Genomic DNA, 24,470 nt, shown 5'->3' on the forward strand with positions numbered 1-24,470 from the left:
GGGCAAGACCAAGTTCTGATGCACATCTTAGGATTCCTGTATGAATGAAACCATCTTTATTCTCGGAGGAGCCAGTAAATTTCCTCTTCTGCTTAACTAAATTTTACTTGGTTTGCTATCACTCATAAACAAGAAACTTTTGACAACTGCGATTCAGAGTTAACATACCATTCAGTTTGGGCTATTGCTTCCAAAATAATTTTATGGCCCATATCTTCAGAGTTAAAGAAAGTATTAAGTTGAGTCAAGTGGGGGACTTATTCCCTTTACAACTAGTCGAGGCCCTTCTGATGGGAAACTCTGGTTCATACAGTAGAAACAAATGAGTTGATATTGTCTGCCCCTTTAAATGGCCTCAGCAGAGTCCGGCAGATGTCCGCATTCCCCTGCTTTCTTTCATTTTGACCTTTCCTCCTTTTACCCATATACCTCAGCTTCTGCTCTCTGATTAGTCACTCTAATGCGGGATCTTGAGGAACTTACCATCTTAGTTTGACTGAATTCTGTACCCTAAGCTAGGATTCCCCCAGTTCATGCTACTTCTTCACAATGGAAAGAATATGAGATAGGCTCAAAGATGGAAGTAAAACTAATAATGGAAACTTTTTGGAGTACTTATTAGATACCAGGTACTATGCTCAAAACTCTGGTTCTCCAGGTGTGGTTTGTGGACCAGCATCACCAATATCATCTGGGAACTTGTTTGAAATTCAAATTCTTGAGACCTATCCTGGACCTATGAATCTGGGGGTGGGGTCCAGCCATCTGGTTTTAACAAGAACTTCAGATTATTTGGATGCATACTCAAATGTGAGTATCAGTTTAAAGCATTATCTGGATTAACACTTTCAATCCTTTCAATCCACTCATGAGTTAAGACATTTATTCCTGAAGAAAGTATGGCTTAAAAAGATGGAAGCAACCTAAGTGTCCATCAACCAATGAACAAATAAATAAAATGAAGTCTATAATGCAACAGACTGCTTTTCAGCCATTAAAAGGAATGAAGTCCCCATATATGAGACAACATGAGTAAACACTGAAGACATCATGTTGAGTGAAATAAGCCACATACTAAAGGACAAATATTGTATGATCCCACTGATTTGATATAGTTAAAATGAGCAAATTCATAGGGTCAGAATGTAGAAATAGGTTACCATGGGTCAGGGTAGGGATAGGAAATGGGAAGTTAAGGCTTAAATTGTACAGGGTTCCTACTGGGAATGATGGAAATGATTTGGTAATGGATGGTGGTGAGAGTAGCACAATATTGTGCACATAATTAAAAACACTGAAATGTTTATCTGAATATGATTTAAAAGGGAAAGATATTAGATTGCATGTACGGTAACAGAATAAAAATTTTAAAAATCTTAAGGTTCACGTTAAACAGTGAACCTTAAGTTAAACCATGAACTATAGTTAATAGTGCAATCACCAACAGTAACAAACGCTCCCCACCAATTCGAGGTATTAATAATAGGGTCATATATGAGAATCCTGTATTTTATGCATGCTTCTTCAGTGAACCCACAGCTTCTCTAATAAAGAAAAAAAAGGAAAAAAAAGAAACTGCGGCTTAAAGAGATTAGGATATTTGCTCTAATTCTAGCAAGTGGTATGTTTGAACATGGATTTGAACTCAGGTAGCCTGATCCACACCTGTCAAGTGAGCTCCAGGAAAGGCAGACACATCTACTCAGCTGCCATATCTACAGGCAGAGCTCCTGACTTATATTCTGGCTGGCTGGCAGATATGCCACCCCGTAATGACACGTCCTGTTGCCTTTTTTTGCTGATTCTTCGTGAGCCTTAGGACAAATTTCTCAACCTCCAAGGAACTTTCCACTTAAAAGAAATGGTTCCAAGAAAAGTGAAAGAGGCAGCAAAAATGCTGAATCCCTGCTTCCAGACAAACCTTGACACAAGACCACAAGGTTCTGAGTAGGCCAAGGAATCTGTGACCCTCAGGGGCAACTTCCTCTCTTAAAAATCAGTTCCATCTTTCTAAGTTCCCTTTTTTGTGTGCTCCTTTTCTTCCAAGTTAGTACTGTGTGGTTACAGATGCCACTTTGTTCTCTGTGATTTATGGGCAATCTCTAATGTTCAGTTATAATTTCCCATTTTGGATGTGAAAATGGCTCATAATGTTCAACACAAGGGCCTCTCTACAATGATATATAATTTAAAAATTAACACAAGGACAGAGGACACTCTGGATTTTTGAACTAGGAACTTAGAGACTCAGAGGTTAAAACTTGATAAGGTGAGCTCAAGGAATTAGATGAGTTATTAAGCAAATGCCTCTGTTATATGTTTCCCTGACTTCAGAGCTTTGCTAGCATCTTCCAGTTCACTTGCACTTGTCAAAGTGCGAGACCACAAACAGTATATTTATATTAGGGAATTTTCCCCCATTGTTAGGAACATTCTCTAACTCCTGACACAGACCTTTCCAATATAAACCGTGCTGTCAGAAAGCAAGCAAAGCAGAAAAAATCAATGCATGATCTCCAGCAGGGCCAAACAGACCCGAACAGCAAGACCGAAAAGAACTTATGGAGATTCTCTGGGGGAAACCCTGGCTATGTTTACAGCATCATTAGTTCTGGGTGGAGATGGGCCCTGAAATCTTTGGACAATAGAGTCCACAGCATGCCTATGTCCAGGGAATGGCAGAAAGAGACAGGATGGAGAGGGAGAGACAGAGGCAGAGAAAGAAAGATAAATAGAAAGTGAGCTCTAGTGCAGGAAGGAAAGATAGGGCGATGTTTTTGCATGTGTAATGCTTGAGATGCTCTGGCATTTGTGCAGGTTCAACCATTCGTGGCCTCATGACCAAGCTGCTGTTCTCTGGTTGCCCCACATCAAGTGGTTACCATTATGGATTGCAAATTTATTGACATTTGACATCTACATCAGCCTTCCTCTGATCAACAGGACTCTGTGCCGCCAAACTGAATAATTACAGAAGATTTCAGCAGTCATGGGGATGCCAAAAAGGTCATTAAATCATTTTGAGCAAACAATGTGTTCTTCCATTTCTCCTTGCCAGTAAATCTTCCGCTGAAGTCTGGACCACCTAGTGTCGATGCTCAGAGGAAGGGGTGGGCTGAGTTACAGAATGGAGATAGGAATTAAATTAGGACTGAGAAATACGAAGGCGAGCACAGCGGGGATCTTTCATTTTGTACTTCATAATTCCTAGAGAAGCATAAAAAGAGTGGTTTACTTTTGTCAAATGGATTCTTCCTGGAAAACAGGCGGTAGTGGTATATTTGGAGTTGGGGGTGGTCCAGGGGAGATGCAGGAAGAGCAGCTGCTTCCTGGTCCCTGAAGACCACCCAACCTCCCATGGCGCAAAGCCAATTAGGAACTAGGAATTTGTCCTTATACCCCACATGTCTTCTTTTGTTGGCTAGCCCTTTCTCCTTCCTGGACAAAACTGGTTCCAACTGATTCCAGAATTCCCTGCAATCAACCTACTTCTCTCCATCCCACTGCCTCCATTCTGGTCCAAATCATTGCCATCTCTCCCTTAGCCTTCCCCAATAGCCACTTTTCTGGTTTCCTGCTTCCGCTTTTATTCCCTCTGTCCATTTCACACTTAGTAGCCACAGTGATCTAAAAATGAAAGAAATCAACCACTCACTTGTTTAAACCCCTCCACTCCTTCAATGGCTCTCCATTGGACTTAGGGAAAAATGAAACAGGACAAACTTCTTAGGATGTTCTTCAAAGTCTTCTGGCTTTCCCACTCCCCACCTCCCGGGCTCATGCCCCACTCCTCCAGCCCCCAGCTCACAGCGCTGCTTGCCTTTCTCTTCATCAGACAAGTCAAGCCTGTTCCTGTTTCTCCTGACTCAGAAGTTCTGTCTCCAACTGGTTCCTTCTCAACCTCCTCATCTTTATCCTTTGATCCCTGTATTAAAGCAGGTAGACCTGGCATAGTCCTTCATATTACCCTGCATTTCCTTTGCAGCCCCTTATTCTGTCAACTTATTGTTACTTTTACTTACATGGTCAATAAATGTTAGCTATTAGTAGCATTATCAACGTGTGACCCCAGATTAGAATGCAAGGTTTGTGTTTCTCTTATTCTCCAGTGTAGCCAGAGTACTCAGAGCAGTGCCTGGTGATTGGCAGGGTCTCAGTGTATTAATTAAAAGAATGACTGAATGAAATGCCTGATCCTCTGTCACAGAGAATGCAGAATGGCTTGACTCATTTATCTAAAGGGATCTCTTGACTCCCTCTGCTCCCTGAAAAGACTATTTTTACCCAGATGCACGAGGAGTCTTATAGTGGAGTTTGTCCTTAGGACAAATCATTTATATGGCTGGCTGGTAAGGTTTCTCACTTCCTTGAACTTTTTTGAGCTGGGTAAAGCCTGATGCTTCATTCACAATTTGGTGAAGGGGAGCATGTTCATTGAACTTCTGTTTGGTGTGAGACACTGTGTTAAAGTGTTCTGCATACTTTATTTCATTTGTTCTGTCTCATTGATGGGTGATGCAGGCATTACTGCCATTTCACACTTGAGGACTCTCAAAAGGAAATTATGATCACTCCTTAGATACTGTTACCCCTTTATATCCTGACTCAAATAGACAATTTGTTCCTTCATCCATCCATTCATTTATCCATCCATTCTTTCATTCCTGTATTTACAGAGTAGTTTTACACAACCAGGTTTGGTCTAGGGAATACAATGGTGAAGCCAATCAGAGGCAGTCACTACCCTCTCAGAGCTTCTAGGTAGGTGTTGACTTTGTATCCAGGGTAAAATGGAAGCTCAGATAAAATCCCATTGTCCCTCTCCTTTCTTAGACCTACAGAGTCAAATTTATTTAACAATGCCCTGAAATTCAATATAGCAAACTTCTATTGAACATCTATCTCAATAAGGCTCAACACATAAGTCACATGCACTCAAGTACAAACCATTGTATGTACACCCAGCAGCCTCCTCTCCTACCTAACTTCTTCTCTTTGCCATCTTCTCCCCAAAACTGGGCTCCAATCATGCTGAATGACAGGTATTTTCTGGAATGTACCACACACTGTCTCATTCCAAGGTTTTACTCTTGCCACTCCTTTCCATCATATTCTCCCTTCTTGTCCACCTGACTCTCTCCTCTCCCTTCTTCCAGTCTCACCTTTTCATTAAGAGATTCTTCCATGACCACATTCAGCTCCCGTTTGGCCCGCATCTTCCCTGTAATAGCACTGGGCACAGCTTAAGCTTGGCTGGCCTAATCGTCTTTCTTCTGCCATGTTCTCTACGTATTCCGAGGGCAGAGTCCCTGCTACTCACTTCTACAGTCCCAGACCCTGTCACAGTCCCCCCCACAGAACTGGCATTTACTACTTAATGAATGTTTGTCTTTTTCGGCTTGAGCTTCCTGAGACAGGAAATACGACTTGGCTCCAGCACATTCTAATTGCTGTCGTTGCTGTTATTATTATAATTATTAGACATATTCAGCCAATATCGATTCCTGGGGTGCTATAGTTTAATAATTATGAGAGTAGCTGTCTTTAATGGAGGATTTCTATGTGCCTGAAACTGTACTTGGCAGGCACTTCAATAAGGCTTCCTTTCATTTTTTCCTTATAACAATACACGAGGTTGGCCTTTGTGCAGTTATTTGACAAGAAGAGGCAGCTAAAGTTCAAAGAGGTGACATGACCTGCCCCAGATCTCTCAACTAGGAAGTGGTGGCCCAGCCCTGAAGCCAGGTCTCCCCGGCTAAGCCTACGTTCTTCCTCACTGTGCTTAGCTGCCAGATGTATCTGTCACAGGATTTCCAGGCATCAAGAACTCCCTGTCTCCCCAGAGTTCATGACAGGCCTTCCCTCCACTTACAAAGGCCTCCCATTTTTTTATCCTCTTACATTTCTGGGATGACAAGGCCCTGATTGGGTCTTTAACTTCTAAGCCATTGCAAAGACTATCCAATAGGGACCCATCTCCATGGTTACGACACATGCAGGAACCCAAAGGAAGGCAGCGAAGGAGGAGCGGAGGCAGCAAATATGGGGAAGGGGAAGTCATAAACAATTAAACATGACAAAATCCCCTAGTGAACAAAAGTAGAATTATTTGACTGTGAAATCGAATAATGTAGCATTAAAAATAACATAACCTGAAACGTCATTTTTTTTTTCCTCCATAGAGGAAAAAAAATACCAGCTAAAGCCATACACATCCAAAGTGCTGAATGCTAGAGGGCCCGAGTGGTAGAAAGCTGACTTTGTCAATGACTTGGACTCTTGGGATATGTGCCAGTTTGAAGCTATTATGTGCCCTAGCAAAGCTATGTCCTTTAATCCTCAATTCAGTATTGCTGGGTGGGATCTTATTGATTGTTTCCATAGAGATGTGACCCACCCAATTGTGGCTGAGAACTTTTGATTAGATGGTTTCCATGGAGATGCATCTCCACCTATTCAAGGTGGGGTTGCTTACGAGTCCTTTAAGAGGGAATCATTTTGGAAAAAGCCAAGCACCAACAGAGCCAACAGAGCCCACACACCCAGAGACCTTTAGAGATGCATAAAGAAAATGGTCCTGGGGAAGCCACTGAAGAAGTCAGGAGAGAAAGCTAGCAGACATCGCCATGTGCTTTTCCAGCTGAAAGAGAAACCCTGAATATCATCAGCCTTCTTGAAGCAAGGTGTTTTTGTCTGGATGCCTTAATTTGTACATTTTTAAATCTTTGCCTTAATTTGGACATTTTCATGGCCTAAGAATTTGCAACTTATTAAATTCCTGTTTTTAAAAGCCATCCCATTTCTGGTACATTGCATTCTGGCAGCTTTTACAAACTGAAACAGGATATTTAAACATTTTTTGCTCAATTCACCTTCTCTCCCCAGCCGTGTACTTGTGGCCAGGGCCCACATCTCAGTTCAATGTGGTCCCCAAGAGATTTTGACCCAGAATGCAAGGAATGTGCTAGGAAACATTTTGGTGGAAATTCTTACGTAAGGCAAATCTCCCATTAGTCTGCAAGTGAGTCCCAGCTCTGCCAGTTACTAGTCGTGTGACACTTCTAGTCACTTCACCACTATGAGTGCTGGTTCTTTACCCTTCATTATAGAGGTTGGGTTTACAATTAAAAGAGACAATATACATAAAGCCGAGCACAACGTAACTGGGACAACATAACTGCCCAATAAATTAGTTCCATGTCAATTCAGCAATACCAAGAATAACAGTGATGATGGACCCTGTGCCAGGGATGGTTTTTAGCAACATCAGCGGCAGCTCTAGCATTGCCAACTGCTTTGAAAACTCCAACACAGATGTTCCCTAGCATGGCAAAGCCACCAGTGACTTTTGGATTGTAGCAAAGTGGAATTTCTCAAGGTTGCTGGTGGCAGAGATTGAAGGGAGAAGTCAGAGGGAAGGAAATGGCGTGTTAATGCCATATTCTATCTGAGGGAAGGAAATGGCAGGTTAACGTCCTATTCTATCCTTTTTCAGGATAGCTCGAGTTCCAACACCATCCCAACACCACCTGTACCAGTCTTCCCTTATTCTTCAAATAAAATGGCACAATCCATCTCACATTTTGATTTAAACCTTAAGCAATCTAAAGGGAATTCTTGTTTTCAGAGGCAGGCAATCAAGGCAGGGAATAGAGAGAGGAAAGTGAGATTTGTCAAGCCCATGCTTTTTGTGTCAAATCCCGTGCCCAGCACTGGTGAGATGCTATCCTATTTAATCCTCAACCCAAATGGATGTGGGAGAAAGAGAACCTCAAGGCCATTTACTGCTCTCAAACTATGCCAGCCTTTCTTACCAACTTGAATATAGATTATTTTATTGAGTTTTCATAGCAACACTAGAATATTTGTGTCCCTAGCTATATTTTAGAGATGAGGAAACCTAAGCTCAGGGTAACCAACTTTCCGAAGCTCAAACAGCAAGAGTTGGGGCTAGGATTTGAACCCGGCTCTGTCTGACCCCACAGTTTGCCCTGACCTCTGAACATCATGATAAAAATAACAGCTCAGATTTACTAAGCACTGATTATGTTCCAGGTGTTTCATATGGACTCTTTCCTTCAATCCTCACAATGGCCCCATGAAGAAAGGACTATTGTTTGTCCCATTTGAGCAAAGTGAGCAAAGATGAGCAAAGTGAGGTTTAGTGAGATCAAATAACCACCCAAGAAACATTAAAAAAATATTTTCTATTTATTGGTCACCTTCATTCTGAGGATGAGACATTTAAGGCTTAGTAAGTTTAAGTAACTTGCACAAGACTCACCACAGTGATTTGAACCTTGGCAGCCAGCTCCAGACCCCTCAAGCTTAGCCACGAGGCAGTACTCATGTGCTGTTTCTAAGTCACACTGTTTCCTAGCATGACCCTCCTCTCTCTTACCAGAATCCTTGCCTTGCATTGTCACATCCTGGCCCAGGATCCTTCCTCAAGCACCAAAGTACAGAAAAGTCTGAACTTTCCAATTACAAAGAGCCATCTCTGTTCCTTAACTGGTTCCTATCTCTGTCTTGACACTCCAAATGGATGGTAAGTAATTCAAGTTCAAATACGCATTTTGAACTACTCTCTTCATAGTCTCCACCAAAGTACAGAGAAGTCTGAGCTTCCCAGTTACAAGGAGCCACCTCTGTTCTTTAACTGGTTCCTATCTCTTTGTCTTGACACCCCAAATGGATTGTAAATAATTCAAGTTCAAGTCTGCATTTTGAACCACTCTCTTCATAGTCTCCACAGAACATGCATATTAGAGCCTCAAAAACAAGGAAGGAAAGATATCTTGGTCCAGAAGCCATCCCTTTGCCTATACTATTCCTCAGTTCAAAACTCACACCTTCTTACTGAAAGGTCTTTTAAGCACCTCCACGCCCATGCCTAAGTCAACCCCCTTCTCTCTCTGAAAATGTATGGTCTTATCTTTTGGTCACCTGAAGAAGTACAGGGTAGGGGTGAAGAGTGCGGCTCTCATCATCTGAGTTTGAGTCCCAGCTTCAACAGTGACTATCACCCACGTGAGATTTTTGGAAGAATCAAGTGAGAGAATGCTTTTAAGAAGTTGAGCATGAGGCCTAAATAATTATAAGAAATTGAACCTCGTGTCACATCATGCTCACTCCTCTCTCCCCTCCAGCTTACGTGTCCCTGTTCTTATTTACCACAGGACCTTTGCACATGCTGCTCCTATTGTCTGAAACATGCTTCCTGTTTCTCTTTACCTAGTTAACAGCTAATGGTCCTTCCCATATCAGCTCAAGGTCTTTTTTTAATCTTTTGACCTTATCGGGTCAAAGCCTCCACTAGAAATTTTCATAGCCACATGTACCTCTCCTTGGTGGCAGTGAACACTGGTGCGATTTTATGCTCATGTATGTGATTATTTGATTACCATTTGACTGCCCTGTTTGAATGACTGGAGCTCTGTGTGGAGTGGAAGTGTCATTATTTGTGATTCTACTTTGTCTCCAGAGGCCTGGATAGGGCCTGCAAAAAGGAGATGCTCAACAAGTTTTTACTGAATTTATAAATAATATTATTATGCTTCTATTATTTTTTAAAAGTATTTTAGTTAAGATAATTACATTTTGTTTTGTTTTTTTGGTATGCTGTGCAGCAGGGGTCACATTTCATTGTTTTTCATGTAAATATAAATATCCCATTATTACAGCACCATTTGTTGAATGTTTTTTTTTTTTGACTGATGAATGTAATTGAACCTGGGTCTTCCACATGGTAAGTGACTCCATTATTCTTAATACTAGTAACGATGGAAGAATGGTGATTATTACTTGTATTTCAGAAAATTCAAGGTCTCCACCTTTGCCCCATACAACCTGGCTCTGGCCTATTTCTCCAGCCTTAATTCCCAACACATGTCCCTTGCTCACTTAGCTGAGCTCCTCTGGCCTCCGGATGGATCATCCGATATGCCAGGCTCTTGCCTTCGGCGACTCCAAGATGTTGTTCCCCCTTCCTGGGGAACACCTCTCTCCAGGTGCTTCTTGGCTGGCTTCTTCTCACCCTTTAGGCCTCAGCGTGGAGGGGCTCTTCCAACAAGGTCTTCCCGGAGCATGCCATCTCACTCTCTCTTCCTTCACTCAGCTTCGTGTTCCTTCCTAGCTCTTACTTCCTCACAACATTTATATGTTTGCTTGTCATCAGTTTCAGGGATTTGTCTGTGTTGATTATGGCTCTGCCTCCAGTGCCTAGAATAGCGCCTAGCATACAGTAAGTACTCAACATATAGTTTCTGCCTGAGCAAAGGAACGATCATTACATAAAAAATATCTGAAAATAACATGGACAATAGCTTGAGGGCTATCATCCAACAGAACCGTGTTAAGCCGTATTCCTTTGATTACTGGCAAGAGTGTTAGTAACTCACAAGAGCATATATATGGGCTTACATTGGAGAAATTATAGAAACAGGGAGGATGTGCTCATTTGCTTATTCCATATGTACTACATTTGGACCAGGGGTTTGGGCATGCAGGGAAGGTCCACTCTATGTAATGTCTATAATTGGGGCATATAAAAATGCAATTTGCTCTAACTTCATGCACTTTAAATGCACTGCTCTTTGAAATACTGATTGCTGAACAGACACTGAAGTGATGTTGGGTGCTGGTGGCCTAGAGCAATGCTAGGAACCCTGAGCTCAGATCCTGCCAAGTCCAGCCTGGAGTCCCAGCTTGGGTACTTGCTGCTGTGGCCTTTGGTTGCCTGCAACACCTTTGCTGAACCTCAGGTTTCTCATCTCTAAAATGGGAATAATATCCACTGTGCAGTTTTGCTGTAAGGTTTAAGCAAATGGCATAGGTCAAAATGTCTTGGGTAATATCAGATTAACTAAATATCAGTCCTCATTGCTGTGATTTAGGAATAGGATTGGGATATGGAGGGCACACACCATTAAACCAGCTTCCCAAGTGGCACAGGTCATCTTCTGATGCAAGGGAGGCCCCAGGAGAAGAGGAGGGTGGCCAACTTATCCCAGTTTCTCTGGGATTTTTCCAGTTTTAGCCCTGAGTCCCAGGATCGCTTCTCACCCTCAGTCCCAGGGTAGGATTAATAATTGTTTACCCTTCAGGGAACGCCAAGCCTGCTTCCTTAATCCATGCAGCAGCAACGCACAACACCATATCAAGAAGGAGGCACCATTTCCTATAGGACAACCCAATATCCCTAGAGGTGGGGAGAGATGGCATTTTCTGTGAGAGCCCCAAGTCCAGGCAATGGCCAGGTTAGGCTGGGGAAAAGGGTGGACCCCGAAAGGGTGGACATCAGGAAATAGAGTCGGTGCCCACGTTTATTTGTCTTGCGACCAGACGCAGAGGTTGCAATTTAGTGACGCAGGAGTTGAATCTGGTCTCACACATACTTTGTTTGGCTTGAACCAAATCAAAACCAAAACCAAGCCAAAACATACCAATAAAAATAACCTGAATTTAAGAATTGGGAAATTTCACACAATGATCTGGATTTCTGGGAAAACTGCTAGAGCTACACTGGGCCTTCGTACTGTACTTCACAGTAGGCCTTATCGGACCCTGTAACCTGCCTGGCCCTTGGAGCACTTGGGTTTGTGACCCTAATATCTGGGCACCAATGTCTACCACTTGCTGTAAATAAATATCCAGTAGAGTCTTTTTCTGAATGTTTTTTTAAAAATAAATTTGGGTTTGTTTATGGCTGTGAGGGGTGGGTAGTTTCGAGGTGGGCCTGTGGCAAAATAATCAAATGCATCAAAGATCCATTGAGAAAGCCAGAGCCTCATCGCTGGGTCCCAACAATTGGATTTCTGAGTTGAGAAAAATACTATTTTTGTTTATTTTCACAGGTAAAAGCTGTGGAATGAGCTCAATAGAAATATTTTCCATGCCTACTGATATCATGCACCTCCTGCGAGTAAGCAAGAAAGTAAACAAAGAAACAAATGAATATTCTAAGAAAAAAAAAACCAAAATAAAAAACCAGCATTACCCACACAGCCCTGGTAGAAGCTTCTGGAGGCGAATGCTTTGAACAGCAGCACAGAGTTCCCTAAAAGTCCAAATGTGACATGCGCCTTGGGCTTCAGGAGTCCCTTTCCTCTGCCAGTGGAGCCTCGCCTAATATTTCTGCTGGATTTAATAGGTGCACGTGACACACGCTGATTTTCAACAAACTCCTGCTCTTTCGGAGGACAGTCAAGAAAGAAAGCAGGCACACACCAAATCCCCTTCCATTTTGTGCCCTTAACACATTCCGCTATCTCTGCGGCCTACATATCATTTAACAAACTGCCCTGCGATTCTTGGGGGGCGTGGCATCATGACTGATTTAAAATCCCCGCATTGCTAAAACTGCATTGTTCTTCATCAAGTTGAGTCATTTTTATGTGAAGTGTCAAGCTCCCTAACAAATAACTCCTGCCAGACAAATCAAGTTCTCGTCTTAGAGCCGCGGCTAAATAGTTTATAGCTTTAATCTGCTCACCGAGGTGTGCAGTCTATGACAGTAATTATAAATGCAAGGAGAAATTATAGCTGAATGCTTTAACTGCATTAGGAGCCGTTTGATGAACAATCATGAGTGCCTGCTCATTTCCAACAATAGAGGGCAAGTTAGTGTCAATGCATTAGAGAGATTTCAGTTCTGCATGGCTTTTTCTTCCATTTACCCCGGAATGTCACTTGTCTCCTATAAAGTAGAAAAAAAGCACCGTGGAAAGCTTTAAACTTGATAGTTAAAAAAAAAAAAAAAAAAGACAAAGGAAGAAATGCAGGGGAAAACTGTTTATCATTACGACTTTTTTTTTCTGTTTTGTTTGGCTGTAGGTTCGGTTTCAAATTAACTCATTGAAGGTAACTGCTTGTTTACTTACAAGGGGCTTTTAAAAAATCCTTCCAGAAGCCATTTTTGAGAAGTCTTTATAGAGAAAGACTTCCTTAATGAAGGGCAAGTTCAAAACCAGCCCAGGCTGCCTCTGCATCTACTAATGGCACAATTTGGTTCTTTATTTTCCCCTCTTCTCTTTCGCAGAAAGACGTTTTTAATTTAGCTGAAGAATTACACAAATGTATTTTAAAGACATAAATCCATATAAAAAATATGAGCTAATTAAAACATTGCACTCCCTGTCGCTCATGGATTTTCAATTTAGTGAAAGAAAAAAAGAATTGCATCTGGTTAAATGAAAAGATGATACTGATGGCAGATTGGAGTAAATGAAAAATAATGTTACTCTATATTAAAGCACCAAATTATACACGTCAGTACAGAGCATTCAAAAGTCCAAATGAGGGGGGAAAGTGCAAAGGAGATAAAGACATGTTGACGCGCAAGGGGCTTAAGTCAGATTGCTTGGATAAAATGAAAATGCTAAAAAAAATGATGAATTTGTTTCTTGCTGCTTTAGAAATGCTGTAGTCTTACAATTGACCCTATTTCCTGATTCTCATTTTGCTCACCAAAAAATGAATTCCCAAGAGCCAAGATGAGGATTTAAAAAAATACATATATATGTATTATATATATTTCCCTGGGATTTGGGTAGATACTATTTGATAAATGTATAATTACTCTACTAAGCAAGGAAATTTAAATAAAGAGAAGGAGGACACTTTGCTTCATTCTATAGTCCCAGGCACCTGAGTTGCAATATTTGATTTGCTGCTGGAGCCTCCAAAATGCCCAGGGGAACCCTCACTTGTCTCTCAACCCTTGTGCAACATACCGCAATCTCTTCCCTGAGCTGCTGCATGTACATCAGGCCTTGGGTAGCATCTGGTAGCCATTAGGGAAGGTAGAAGAGAAATGGATAGGCTGGAGAAGAAAGCGGATGTGCTTGGACAGTCCTGGGTTTGAATTGGAGCTCTACTTTTACTGTGCGCTCTTGGATAAACCTCGACACTCGTTGCGCTTCCATTTATCACTTTGTAAAACAAGGGCGGTCTGAGCAACAATTCCTGGCTCTTAGAAAGAGCCCAACCAATGGTAATTTTGCTGTCATTGTTATCATTATAGGGAAAATAGCAGGTTGATGTTTTCATTGGGGCATTTGCCTAGATTTTAATTAGCTCAGCCTGGGAAGAACTTGCAAGTTCTACACACAGGTGAGGCTGAAGAGCATGGTAGACTGTCTAAAACTAGCTTTTGTCATGAACCTACTATGCAATAGGCTTTATGGAAAAGAACTGCAGACTTATTTAATTCTTGTAATTTTCCTGAGGAGTACATCTAGTTTGCTAGATATCAAATGAATGAATGAATGGGGCTCAGATATGGGGGCTCTGGGAGAGTCACACAGAGTCTTTCTGCCTCCACATTCTCTTCTGCACCAAGGTCAAATTAACACCTGCTTCATAGGGCCATTTGCGAGAATAAAGTAAAATAATGCTTGCGTAGAACCGGACACACGGCCTGGAACATTTTGCTATTGTAGTCCACATGACTGCTCATTCGCCATTATGTTTCCATCGCTAATATACGTCTGGCATGTGGTAAAAGCATAATTGATATTGTTGAAGGGCGAAAGGAATGCAGGAAGAGAGAGAGGAAGGAAGGAAGGAGGGAGGGAAGGAAGGAAGGAAGGGAGAGAGGGAGGGAGGAAGGGCTATTCATTTGAAAGTGATATTTATTTAATGGATAAAAGAATAATGCCTCTTACAGATATGAATTTTTCCAGCCTGTTTTTTTCTCTTCCCAGTTTACTATATAATCCATGTTTTTAGACCAGATTTATTAAATAAAAATATAGGATTAATCGCAGTTAAATTTGAAATTCAGATCAACAACAAATACTTTTTCAGTATAAGTATGGTCTATGCAATATTTGGGACATATCTATACGGAAAACTTACTGTTTACCCCGGACATTTGTTTTTATTGAGCAGTTCACAACAACGGTGGCCACTCTTCAGGATCATTCCTGAAGGCTAGGTGTGCTGTTAAGTTTCTACCCTCTATTAAATGGTAATTACTATGATTTCAAGTCCTTGTGCATTTTAGACTCATTAATTTGCTCTCTGCTTAATTTCTGTTATTCAAGAAGAGCATGTGGCTTTTAAAGATATATACAAATACATATTAAAATTGTTTTAGATTACTTATGTCCTAAAATAGGAATGAACATTTCATCTTTTTTTATTTAATTTTTAATGAAAGACTGCATTTACTTTTTGGCAGAGCATTCTGCAGGATTTAAGTCATATCCAAGAAAGGAAAGAAAATTCAGGTCAAAAATTGTGTCTTACAGAGAATTAAAATATAGTAAGGATTTCTAATTTTCCATAAACTCTTAACCATGCTTTCTAAAACACCAAGTCATTTTGCACAATTTGAGCAATCATGCATACCAACTGAAATAGTACCGGATAACAGTGATCTCATTTTGTGATCATTTAAACATATACGCACAGTTCCAAGCTGTAGAAAAGGTATTGAATAAACATTTCTCTAGCAAGGACTGCAAGGATGGACGTGTCTTTTCTAGGGTGACTAAGGCATCAGAAAGCCAACTTTGTCAGATGTGCAAACTGTAATATTTTAACCATCAATACAAACCTACCCAGCACGGTCTTCTTTTTAAACACGACATATGTACGCTCCCAGCTTCTTTGAACAAGTCCTGAATACTCAAACCTGTTTTTCTGCAATTCTTTCTCAGAATCACCACATGATGCTGTTTATATAAGGAGTATAAGGAGGAGCTCCTTTTCATTTCAGTGATAACGCTGTAATATGGTGCCTTGATGATCCAAATCAGAAATACTTCTTTTACACAACTGCAGAAAGATGCCAGCATAGCTATCTTATCTATGTGCTTTACAGAGTTGTAAGTACCTTTTGTATATATTTTTCCAAATTATTGGTTTACCTTCCCTCCTTAGAACAGGTATGTAAGTTTCAGATTTTGACTGGGGACAGCTACAGCTTTCTTTTTCTCTCCTCTCCTTATTTACATATCATAATATTTTGGCAGTGATATTGATTTAAAAAAATGATTACAAACCTAACAGGTGGAAAAATGTTCTTTATTATATCACAAATAAGCATAATCTATTTATCTTCTTCACCATGGTTTGGACCCACCACTGTGGAATTTGGAACATTTCTCCAGGTATTTTGTCTATTCCACCTTTTTTTGGGGGGGGGGATAGGATGAGAAAAGCATAATAGTGATTTACATAATATTAAAAATGTTATATAGCAAATAAATAGGACATTGCAAGGCCCCAAGCTCACATGTAGATTCAATAGATGCGTTGCGGCTTTTCTTTGAATAGTGTGAGCCGAACAAATCGTGCTTGGAAAGCAAGAGATGAATCTGGCAGTAACACATTTTAATTATCATGATAAAAACATGCAAACCAAAGAAGCCCAAAGGAAGATAGCCTTCATTTGGGCCCAGATCACTGCTAAGGTTATAGGATGGTTCCTCCTACCCCTAATCAAAAGTTCTTAGATCTTCTCACTGAGGGAAAGGTCCCAGCCAATGTTAATTAACCTTTTATTTCATTTGACCACTGTCACATCCCAGGTGGGAGGTGAACCCCAAGTCACACCATCCCAAACACCCCACTCCTCCTGGAACTGATTGCTCACACTTTTGTGGCTTGATGTGAAAGTCTCCTATTTAAAAGCAAATGTCTGACAATAGGGGGTGACAAGACTTAAACTCTTAAGTTATCACCGACTGTTCCTATCTTGTTTTGAATGTGTCCAGAGCGAATCTGTTACGAGCATGACATAAACTGGACTGGTAAGTGCAGAGGGTTTAGCTTGGGCCCCCATCCCTGGGTGTGGCCGAAGTAGGAAGACCAGCCTGAATATGTGGAAAGGTCATGTGTTGCATCATGCCGGTGGGGGTGGGTGGGGAGGGGGGAGATAAATACAAAAAGGAAGAGCAAAAGGATTTGTTGAGACCTAGCCTTGTTTATGCTCAACGCTTGAAAATGGCTGGCATGCCTTGTCTGTTAGGGATTTGACCTTGGCCTCTGTCCTCTTTCCTAGAGTGACATAGGTGACCTGGGCACTGACTCTACAAGGCACAGAGCTTCTGTCATACATGATACAAATAGTCTGAAGCTGTGAGACCCTGTGCACACTGGCATTGGGTGTGCAGAAAGCCACTTGCTCCTAACATGGGATAAAATCACAAGGGTATGTACTACATCTACCTTTGCTAATGGTGGACTCTGATATTAGTTGAGCATAAAGAAAACCAAAAGATGAGAGAAGAAAATAAGCCTCCTCTCTTTTCATCTAAATGTTCTGCAGAAAAGAATGGGCAGGAACTCTTTCATGGAACTTAAAGTAGGAAATAAACAAAGGGAAGGGAGTGGAAAGTAGTAATTGTTGAAAGTAAGCTGCAAAGAAGCATTAATTAGGAGTAACAATAATAAAGATAACTTTAAGCCATTCACGAGCTGAAACAATCTTTGTATAGTGACTGCCCCTAGTGCCGCTCCAATGTTTATTCTGTTGCTCACCTTTGGATTGCTTGATAAGTCATTAGCATTGCTGTGGGAAGGTGGGGTAGTGAAATGGGATGGTGAGATAGGTTAGCGTCTAGTCTTTAAAATGAGGCGTAGCCTTGCTTAGGTGGAACTTGGAGGTTGGGCCTTAGGCAACTAAAGGAATTACTTATCATGAAGGCTTAGAAGAGGCAGTAATCTGTGACCCTTACTTCTTCTAAACCCATCTTGTTTTATTCCTCAACACTAAACTGGAGAAATTGAGAAAATAACTAGGACATATTTATCGTGTTCTGGTCTTTCCTAAAAACAAGTCCTATCTGGGCACAAGGAGACACTAGCTGCCTCTAAGCCGACCCATCTCCCTTTGAGAAGCTCCTTACAAGGCCATGGTCACAACCACCTGGGAGCAAACCCATACCTGTAGGGCTATTCTTCATCCACGTCTGTTACAAACTGAGAGTGGTGTTCGGGTGACTTGCTGTGCGTTTTGCTTAGGTGGAGTTTTACTGCATGTTTGCTCACAAATGTCCGACAGCACAACTTACACTTGAATTTAGAGTCTGTGTCCTCTTCGCCAGCTATTGTTTCCGGAGACCTTTGAGCCGACGATACCCGGGAGATCTCTTGCTCTGTCTTGCTTTGCTGTTCCACTGCCATGCGGTTCATGTCCTTCATTTGGAAACCTAGGTGAGATTCTAAGTGACTGATGTAAGTAGAAGGGGTTCTAAACTGGGAGGCACAGTCACTGCAATAAAAGATGGGGTGTCCTTTGTCCATGTTTTTCAGAAATTTTGTCCCGCCTGTTTTCCTAAGTTGGTACTTGACATTGGCCAGCCAGTGGCTAATAGTGGTCATGGACAGTCCCGTAAACTTGGAGATTTGCATACGTTCCTGAGGACCCAGATCAGACAACAGGTATTTGCCCTCTGAAGTCTGGAAGAGGCTTGAGGCAAACTGAGCTTGTAAGATCAGAAGATGCTGAGGGTTCCAATTGGACTGCCGGCCCTTCCTTTTATGCAAAGTTGAGACTTCACTGGAGACATCCTCAAAACGCCTGACATCCATCTCCAGCTTCATGGGAGGGACCCTTGAGGAAACGGCAGGCTTCGGGGTGGTTGCTTTGGGGAGGACTTTGACCATGTCAGCGATGTCAGACAGAGCATGCTTCTGAGGTGGGGATGTACAGGATTGTGCTTGCAAGGATTCTGCTTTCTTGCTTTTGGACTTGGTCAGGTCGATGGGCTGATCATTGTTCTCAAACAGGTAGCGCCTGGACACACTGGCCGGCCTCGTCGAGGCAGAACTCATAACAGGCTTGTCCATGACATTGAGATTTGACTTGTGAAACATAGAAATTGTGCTTGAGCTTGGGCTGGAGCAGGAAGGAGAGCGCAGCGGTTCTGTGGCTTTGCCCAGGTGATTGTTCAAGACGGACTGCAGGGCACTGAGCGGGTTGATGCATGGCAGTGCTGATGCGTGATTGGGGAGGGCACAGCCATTGCTAAGAGAAGAGGCTGTCTCCAAGGACTGGGGTTTCTCTTTCTCACTGCCCTCATTCATCAGCTTGTCTTCCTTCTTTGGGGGACAAGGCTCAGCCTTTCTTGATTCTGAGGGGGTTTCAATTTTGGGGAAAGAATCCTCTTCATTGTGGCTAAAAGATGATGCCTCTTCGTGGGGACTTTCTTTCCCACACTCCTTTGAGACCTCATCCTTGTCTTCCAACTCCTTCTTAACTTGAGTGTATGGGGCCAGGTTGGTGGACACAGAGACGAGTGGCATTACTTTCCACTTTGGTGCAATTGGCCTCAGCTTGTTGGGAAGATTAGGTCGGACCTGCAAGACCTGGGAGCCCATCGGCAAGGACGCTTTGGTGCCTTCTGATAGCTGGTAGGCTGCGTGGATGCTGGGATATGCACTCCAGCTGGGAGCCCCATTTTGGGCTTTGTTGATGGCTGTGGTAACAGTATTTTCCAATGACTTCAAAATGTCCCCTCCACCCTTTGAGCCATCTTCCAAATCCTCTTCCCTTAGATATTGGTATTTTATTGTAGGGTCTAAAGGTTTTTGTAGAGGATCTTCATAGTCCTCACTTTTCACGACTTTCTCATCCTTGTTGCCTTCCTCTGATTTTTCCTTTCTGTTTTCTTTCTTTAACTCAGTTGTAGAGGCCGTACAGTCTGAGACTGTGTTACCTGATGGCTTGGGAGCCAGAGAATCGCTGTTTGGGGCCTCAGACAATGACTGCATTTTCTCCACTGCTAGGGGGTCTAACACCAGCTGCTTCCCTTTCTTGGAGGCAGAGCTGGTGACCTTCAGAAAGTGTCCCGTGACCATCATGTGGGTGGTGAGCTGCTGCAAGGTATCATGGGAGCTCCCACACTCCATACACTTTAAGATCTGTGACTTACAGGCCTCAAACTGCCAGGTGTAGCTGGCACCATTCTGGTAGCCGTAGCGATTGTTGGAGGACAACTGCAGGCTGGCGTTCTTCTGAGAAGAGAACGAATCTGCAAATGATCCTGTGGTTGAATCAGGGGAGCATGGCCGGTTGACGTCAAAAACACGCTTCTTTGCCGGAGTGACCATTTTTGATGAAATGGTTGGTACTGGCTCCTTCAAAGGCACTTTTTGGTAATGTTTTGTTTTTATCATGTGGACGCTCAAATCTTGGAGGGAATCGAAGGAGTCGCCACAAAACATACATTTCAGAACCTTTTGCGCGTCCTCCTTGTCCATATCCTGGAAAGCCCTCTTGCGGGGCTTTGAATAGCTTGCGGGTCTCAGCTTGTCCTTTTTGCGGTTGTCATCTTGATAGTGGCCGGTTTCATTCATGTGCACAGTCAACTCAACCAGGGTATCGTAGGCAGCGCTGCACTGCCGGCACCGGAATCTGCTGGCCCCAGTGAAAACTGTCCCACACATCTTACTGCTCTGCCGGTACAGCTGGACCGAGCTGAACAGGCTGGGCTTGGAGACAGATCTGGACGGCAAGTTCTGCTGCAAGCTTTTGGACAGAGCATCTTGGTGCCAGTCGAAGTCACTCTTGCTGCCTCCATTGCGGGTGTCACAGGTCCGCCTCTCACTGCTGGACAGCTTGAAGCCCAGACCCAGGCCTGACCAGTAGGAATCGGACAGGATGTTGGCATAGACAGCAGTCATTTTATCCATGCAGCTGTGTGCTTCGTTTGGAAGTCTGGGCTGAGTGCTTGCTTTCTTGTCCAAGACATCTCGGCCGCAGACGCCCTTGATGTCCGACACCTGGTCGCTGGCATCACTGAGCAGAGATTCGTTCTCCGCATCCTGATTGGACAAATGGCTTCCTGGAGAGTTCTGGTAGCTGAAGCAGCCTTTCGGCTCTGGGCCCGTTTCTAGCTCCTCATCTGTCCCTGGGTCATTGCTGCCCTGAGGTTGAGCTACTGAACCACTGTCCTCCTCCCCCTCTTCCTCTTTAATTTCCTCCTCTTCCTTCAGCTGTTCCTCCTGGGCATAGCCTGCAAGAGCAGAAGAACAGATAAAATGACCATAGCGGGTTATATAGTTTACTCGATTCCCCCCACTTATTCTAAGGGCTTCCCATACCGAATGGAATACCAATTTAATCTCCATGTTTGTAAACTGTGAACATTGGAAACAGGAAAAAGCCAAATGATGTCTTTTCTGCTTTTTTTGTTTTTTTCCAATGGCAGGAGTCATAATTCCTTGCACGTGCCCAGTATCCCAAGTTAATAATTTTCATGTTTAAGGACTATCACTCTAATATTCCTATAATGGGGTGGACACTAAATTCATGTGTATGACTTTCAGGGAAGCTGGACTGAAATTCTAATCCTATTAATGTCATATCTCTTTGTGGAAGGAGGTTGGCTCATAAGAAAACTAAGACATGACCCTTGGCATCTAGTGTCAAATCTATCAAGACATTTGGATATATTGGCATATAATCATTTTAATAGATCATCTTTGAGTGTGCAAAAATAATTTGGATGCACAACCATTATATTTTTGATAGCCAGTGTCTTTTTGTTATAACATTTCCATTCATAGAGAGTTGCACAGCAGGAAGAGAGATTATGGAGTATGTGAATAGAGTCTTCCATTGATAGCTGAAAAATTACATAAGCTCAGCAAATATAATGATTTAAAAATAATAGCAAACAGTGTTAGAATGGGAGATTTGGGGATGATCCTATTATTCTCAAACTGGTTTATGAAGACCTTTCCAGACAAGGCTGAAAATGCCCTCTCGATCTTGTGCCTGTAATTTCAAATGCACTGTGATTTGTGAGTACCCGTCATGAGATGCCAATTATACGTTTGATTTGTAGATGCAAAATGCTATTGGGGATGCATGCTTGCCCTTCTCTGAAAGGATTTAGGACCAGTAATTGCATAGGGAAAATGAAGGCATGAGAGAGCGGGTGCAAAGGGAATTAATGGGCAAATATCCATCAGTGGAGATGGGGAGCGTGACTATTTACACCCATGGGTTCATTTTCTTTACCTAGTCTTTTCAGGGCCACGTGGCTAAAATGCAACCACATAAAGACAAAAGAAAGGGAGATTCAGACTTAGATTTGCATCTCAAATGCAATGTTTCCCCTCACCAGCTTCTAGTTCCCCTCTAAATGGCACATGGCTACTTGAGAGTGACCCTAGAGTGGGTTCTGTTTTTTCCGTTCATCCATGGTCAAGTTGGGAAAAGGGATGATCATGAATTGGAGGTCTGTCCTGTGAGGTAGACAGGGAGAGTTAGAAGATTTAGGGGCTTGTTAAGAATAAGGCAGCTGCAATCAGGAAACTCCAAAGGCTGCTGTTGCTGCTGCTGATAATGAAGAAGAAACAAATTTAGTGAGCAAGTACTATAATCTAGAAACTACGCAAATCACTGCACATGCATCATTTGAGTTTATACTAATAATCATAAAAGTAGGCACTATTATTGTTTTCATTGCACAGGTGGGTAATGTGAGGCTTTGAGGTTAAGAAATTTGCCCGAGTTCACACAGCTGATGTTGCCAAGTGGTGCTATGAATCTAGGTCTGGTTTGATGACAGAACTCCTGGTCTTAATTAACGAGCTCCACTCTTTTTTTGTCACCACCCAACAAATAAGAAAACTTTGTGAGACCCCCAAAACGGTACACTTTCATTATAAATAGGTAGCCAAATTGGAGAGGAAAATTATAGGAAATGATGGAGACAAAAGTCGAAGATTTTAAGGGCATACTACCACCCAAACAAGATGAAAATGTAAAAACTCAGTCGAACCCACTAGTTTTGTGTTATGTCGGTTATCGTATCGGTGATGGTGGTTGTTACTTTATTCCCCAAGCAGGTTGACACTTGGACTTTTCATTTGACTATTGTTGCTGGTCTCTAGTTCTGTAAATTGATTTGAAGAGACAGAAATGACTCAGTCTAGCCAAACAACCGTTAGTTGTTCACTACTCGGAAGCAAACCCTAGTATAAAATAACTGAGTAACTGAATCAGACCACTTCTCCTACTCCCCGCCATTCTCATCATATTTTTCTTTTTCTGGGCTATTTTGGATGTTTGCAAAAGCAGTCACATCATTAAGTCCAAGGGGAAAGACTATGCTGTGAAATTAACAAATGAGTTGTTACAGAGCCAAGTGAAATAACTCCAAAAAATCAGGCAAAATTTACCAGTGAAACAGGATCACTTCTGAGAATGAAAAGAGACACTGGGACAACAGGCATCAGCCAGGACTGTTCTAGGCACATCAAGACAGTCTCCCCATGAATCACCAAAGTGATCACAGCAACAAAGAAAACTGCATGCACGCACCCTAAAGCAAGTGAAGAAATCCAGGGGTAGAGAAAGAGCGTTTTCTGCCGTCATGATTGGTTAAGGGCATTACTGGGTTTTATTTCACTCAATGTGCTCAGAGCTTAGCACAGTGCCTTGGGGGGAGTTGGGAAGCATCTCATATTATTTGATGTGCTGATGAAATGCACACCCATGCATACACACACACACGTGCACACATACACACACAGTCTGTCCAGCCAGTAGAGTGATTTTCATACGAGGAAATTTTTCTGATGACATTTGGAAGCCGGGCTTTCCAGACCAGCTCAACCTCACAATCTTCTTTGTCCTTCTAAATGGATTCCCCAGAAGAAAAGTAGGAGACAGCCAATGCCTCCCCCACAATACAGATAAAATTTTCTGCTTAATTAGGCATTGACATGTTTACTATAACCTTTACAGAAGAGTAACTCGTGCTGAGAGACCCTTTTTGTCTGTTTTCCTCTGTGGAACAGACTAAATCTCATGCACCCGATAAGGTAATGCATTGAAAAGCCTCATAAAAAAAGTGCCAAAGCATCCGTCAAAGTGAGTGTATTTTAACAATGGCTGAGGGTTCCAAGGAGTTTTAAAAAACACATTTTAATATTATACATTTAAAACTGTTCACTCGACTTAAGTGATTTTGTTTGCCACTGGCAGTGGAGGCGAAAGAGGGCAGGCAGCCAGAGTACAAGCAATCTGGGTGTATAATGAGTATCTGTCTCTCTCTCTATCAATGATTTGTTTAATAGGATTGCATCATATGGAAATCTTGGTGTGAGTGGATGAGTGGCAAGTTTATTCTAATGAATAGGTATTTAACAAAAGAAAATCATCACCATTATGCCAAGGCACAATAAGAAAGGCTTTTTCTCTATAGAAGCTCCTTGTTGATTTGGGGTTGAAGACCAAACTTCATAGTGGCAAACATTTCCCTTCCCAGTCTCAATTTCCAGTCTCATCTCTCATCGCTGCCTGACTCTGGCCACATGAAACTTCCCTATTCCCAGGCCGGCCCATTCATCAGCGAACCTGCCAGTTCTATGTCTAAATGACAGATTTGAGAGGCCATTTCTCTTCCACTGTATTGCCACCGCTCCAGACTGAGCCACTTTATTGCTCACTAGGGTGACTAAATGGGCTTCCTGCTTCCACTCCCTCCAGTCTGCTCTTCAGA

At 42.3% G+C, this 24,470-nt stretch overlaps 1 protein-coding gene across 3 annotated transcripts in view; it reads right to left on the reverse strand.

Moving 5' to 3' along the window:
• Positions 1 to 24,470, reverse strand: part of TSHZ2 (teashirt zinc finger homeobox 2) — a 458,954-nt gene that overhangs the window by 182,659 nt on the left and 251,825 nt on the right. The window contains exon 2 of one of the 3 annotated variants that reach the window (XM_077113753.1): positions 18,024 to 20,969. In XM_077113753.1, coding sequence (XP_076969868.1) covers positions 18,024 to 20,969 — 2,946 coding nt within the window. Of the gene's footprint in view, positions 1 to 8,192; positions 20,970 to 24,470 lie in introns of those variants that run through there. The other 2 variants (XM_077113745.1, XM_077113738.1) reach the window with 2 other exon arrangements.

The sequence above is a fragment of the Tamandua tetradactyla genome, chromosome 1 (genome assembly GCF_023851605.1).
Source record: "Tamandua tetradactyla isolate mTamTet1 chromosome 1, mTamTet1.pri, whole genome shotgun sequence".
In the NCBI taxonomy this organism is placed as follows: Eukaryota; Metazoa; Chordata; class Mammalia; order Pilosa; family Myrmecophagidae; genus Tamandua; species Tamandua tetradactyla.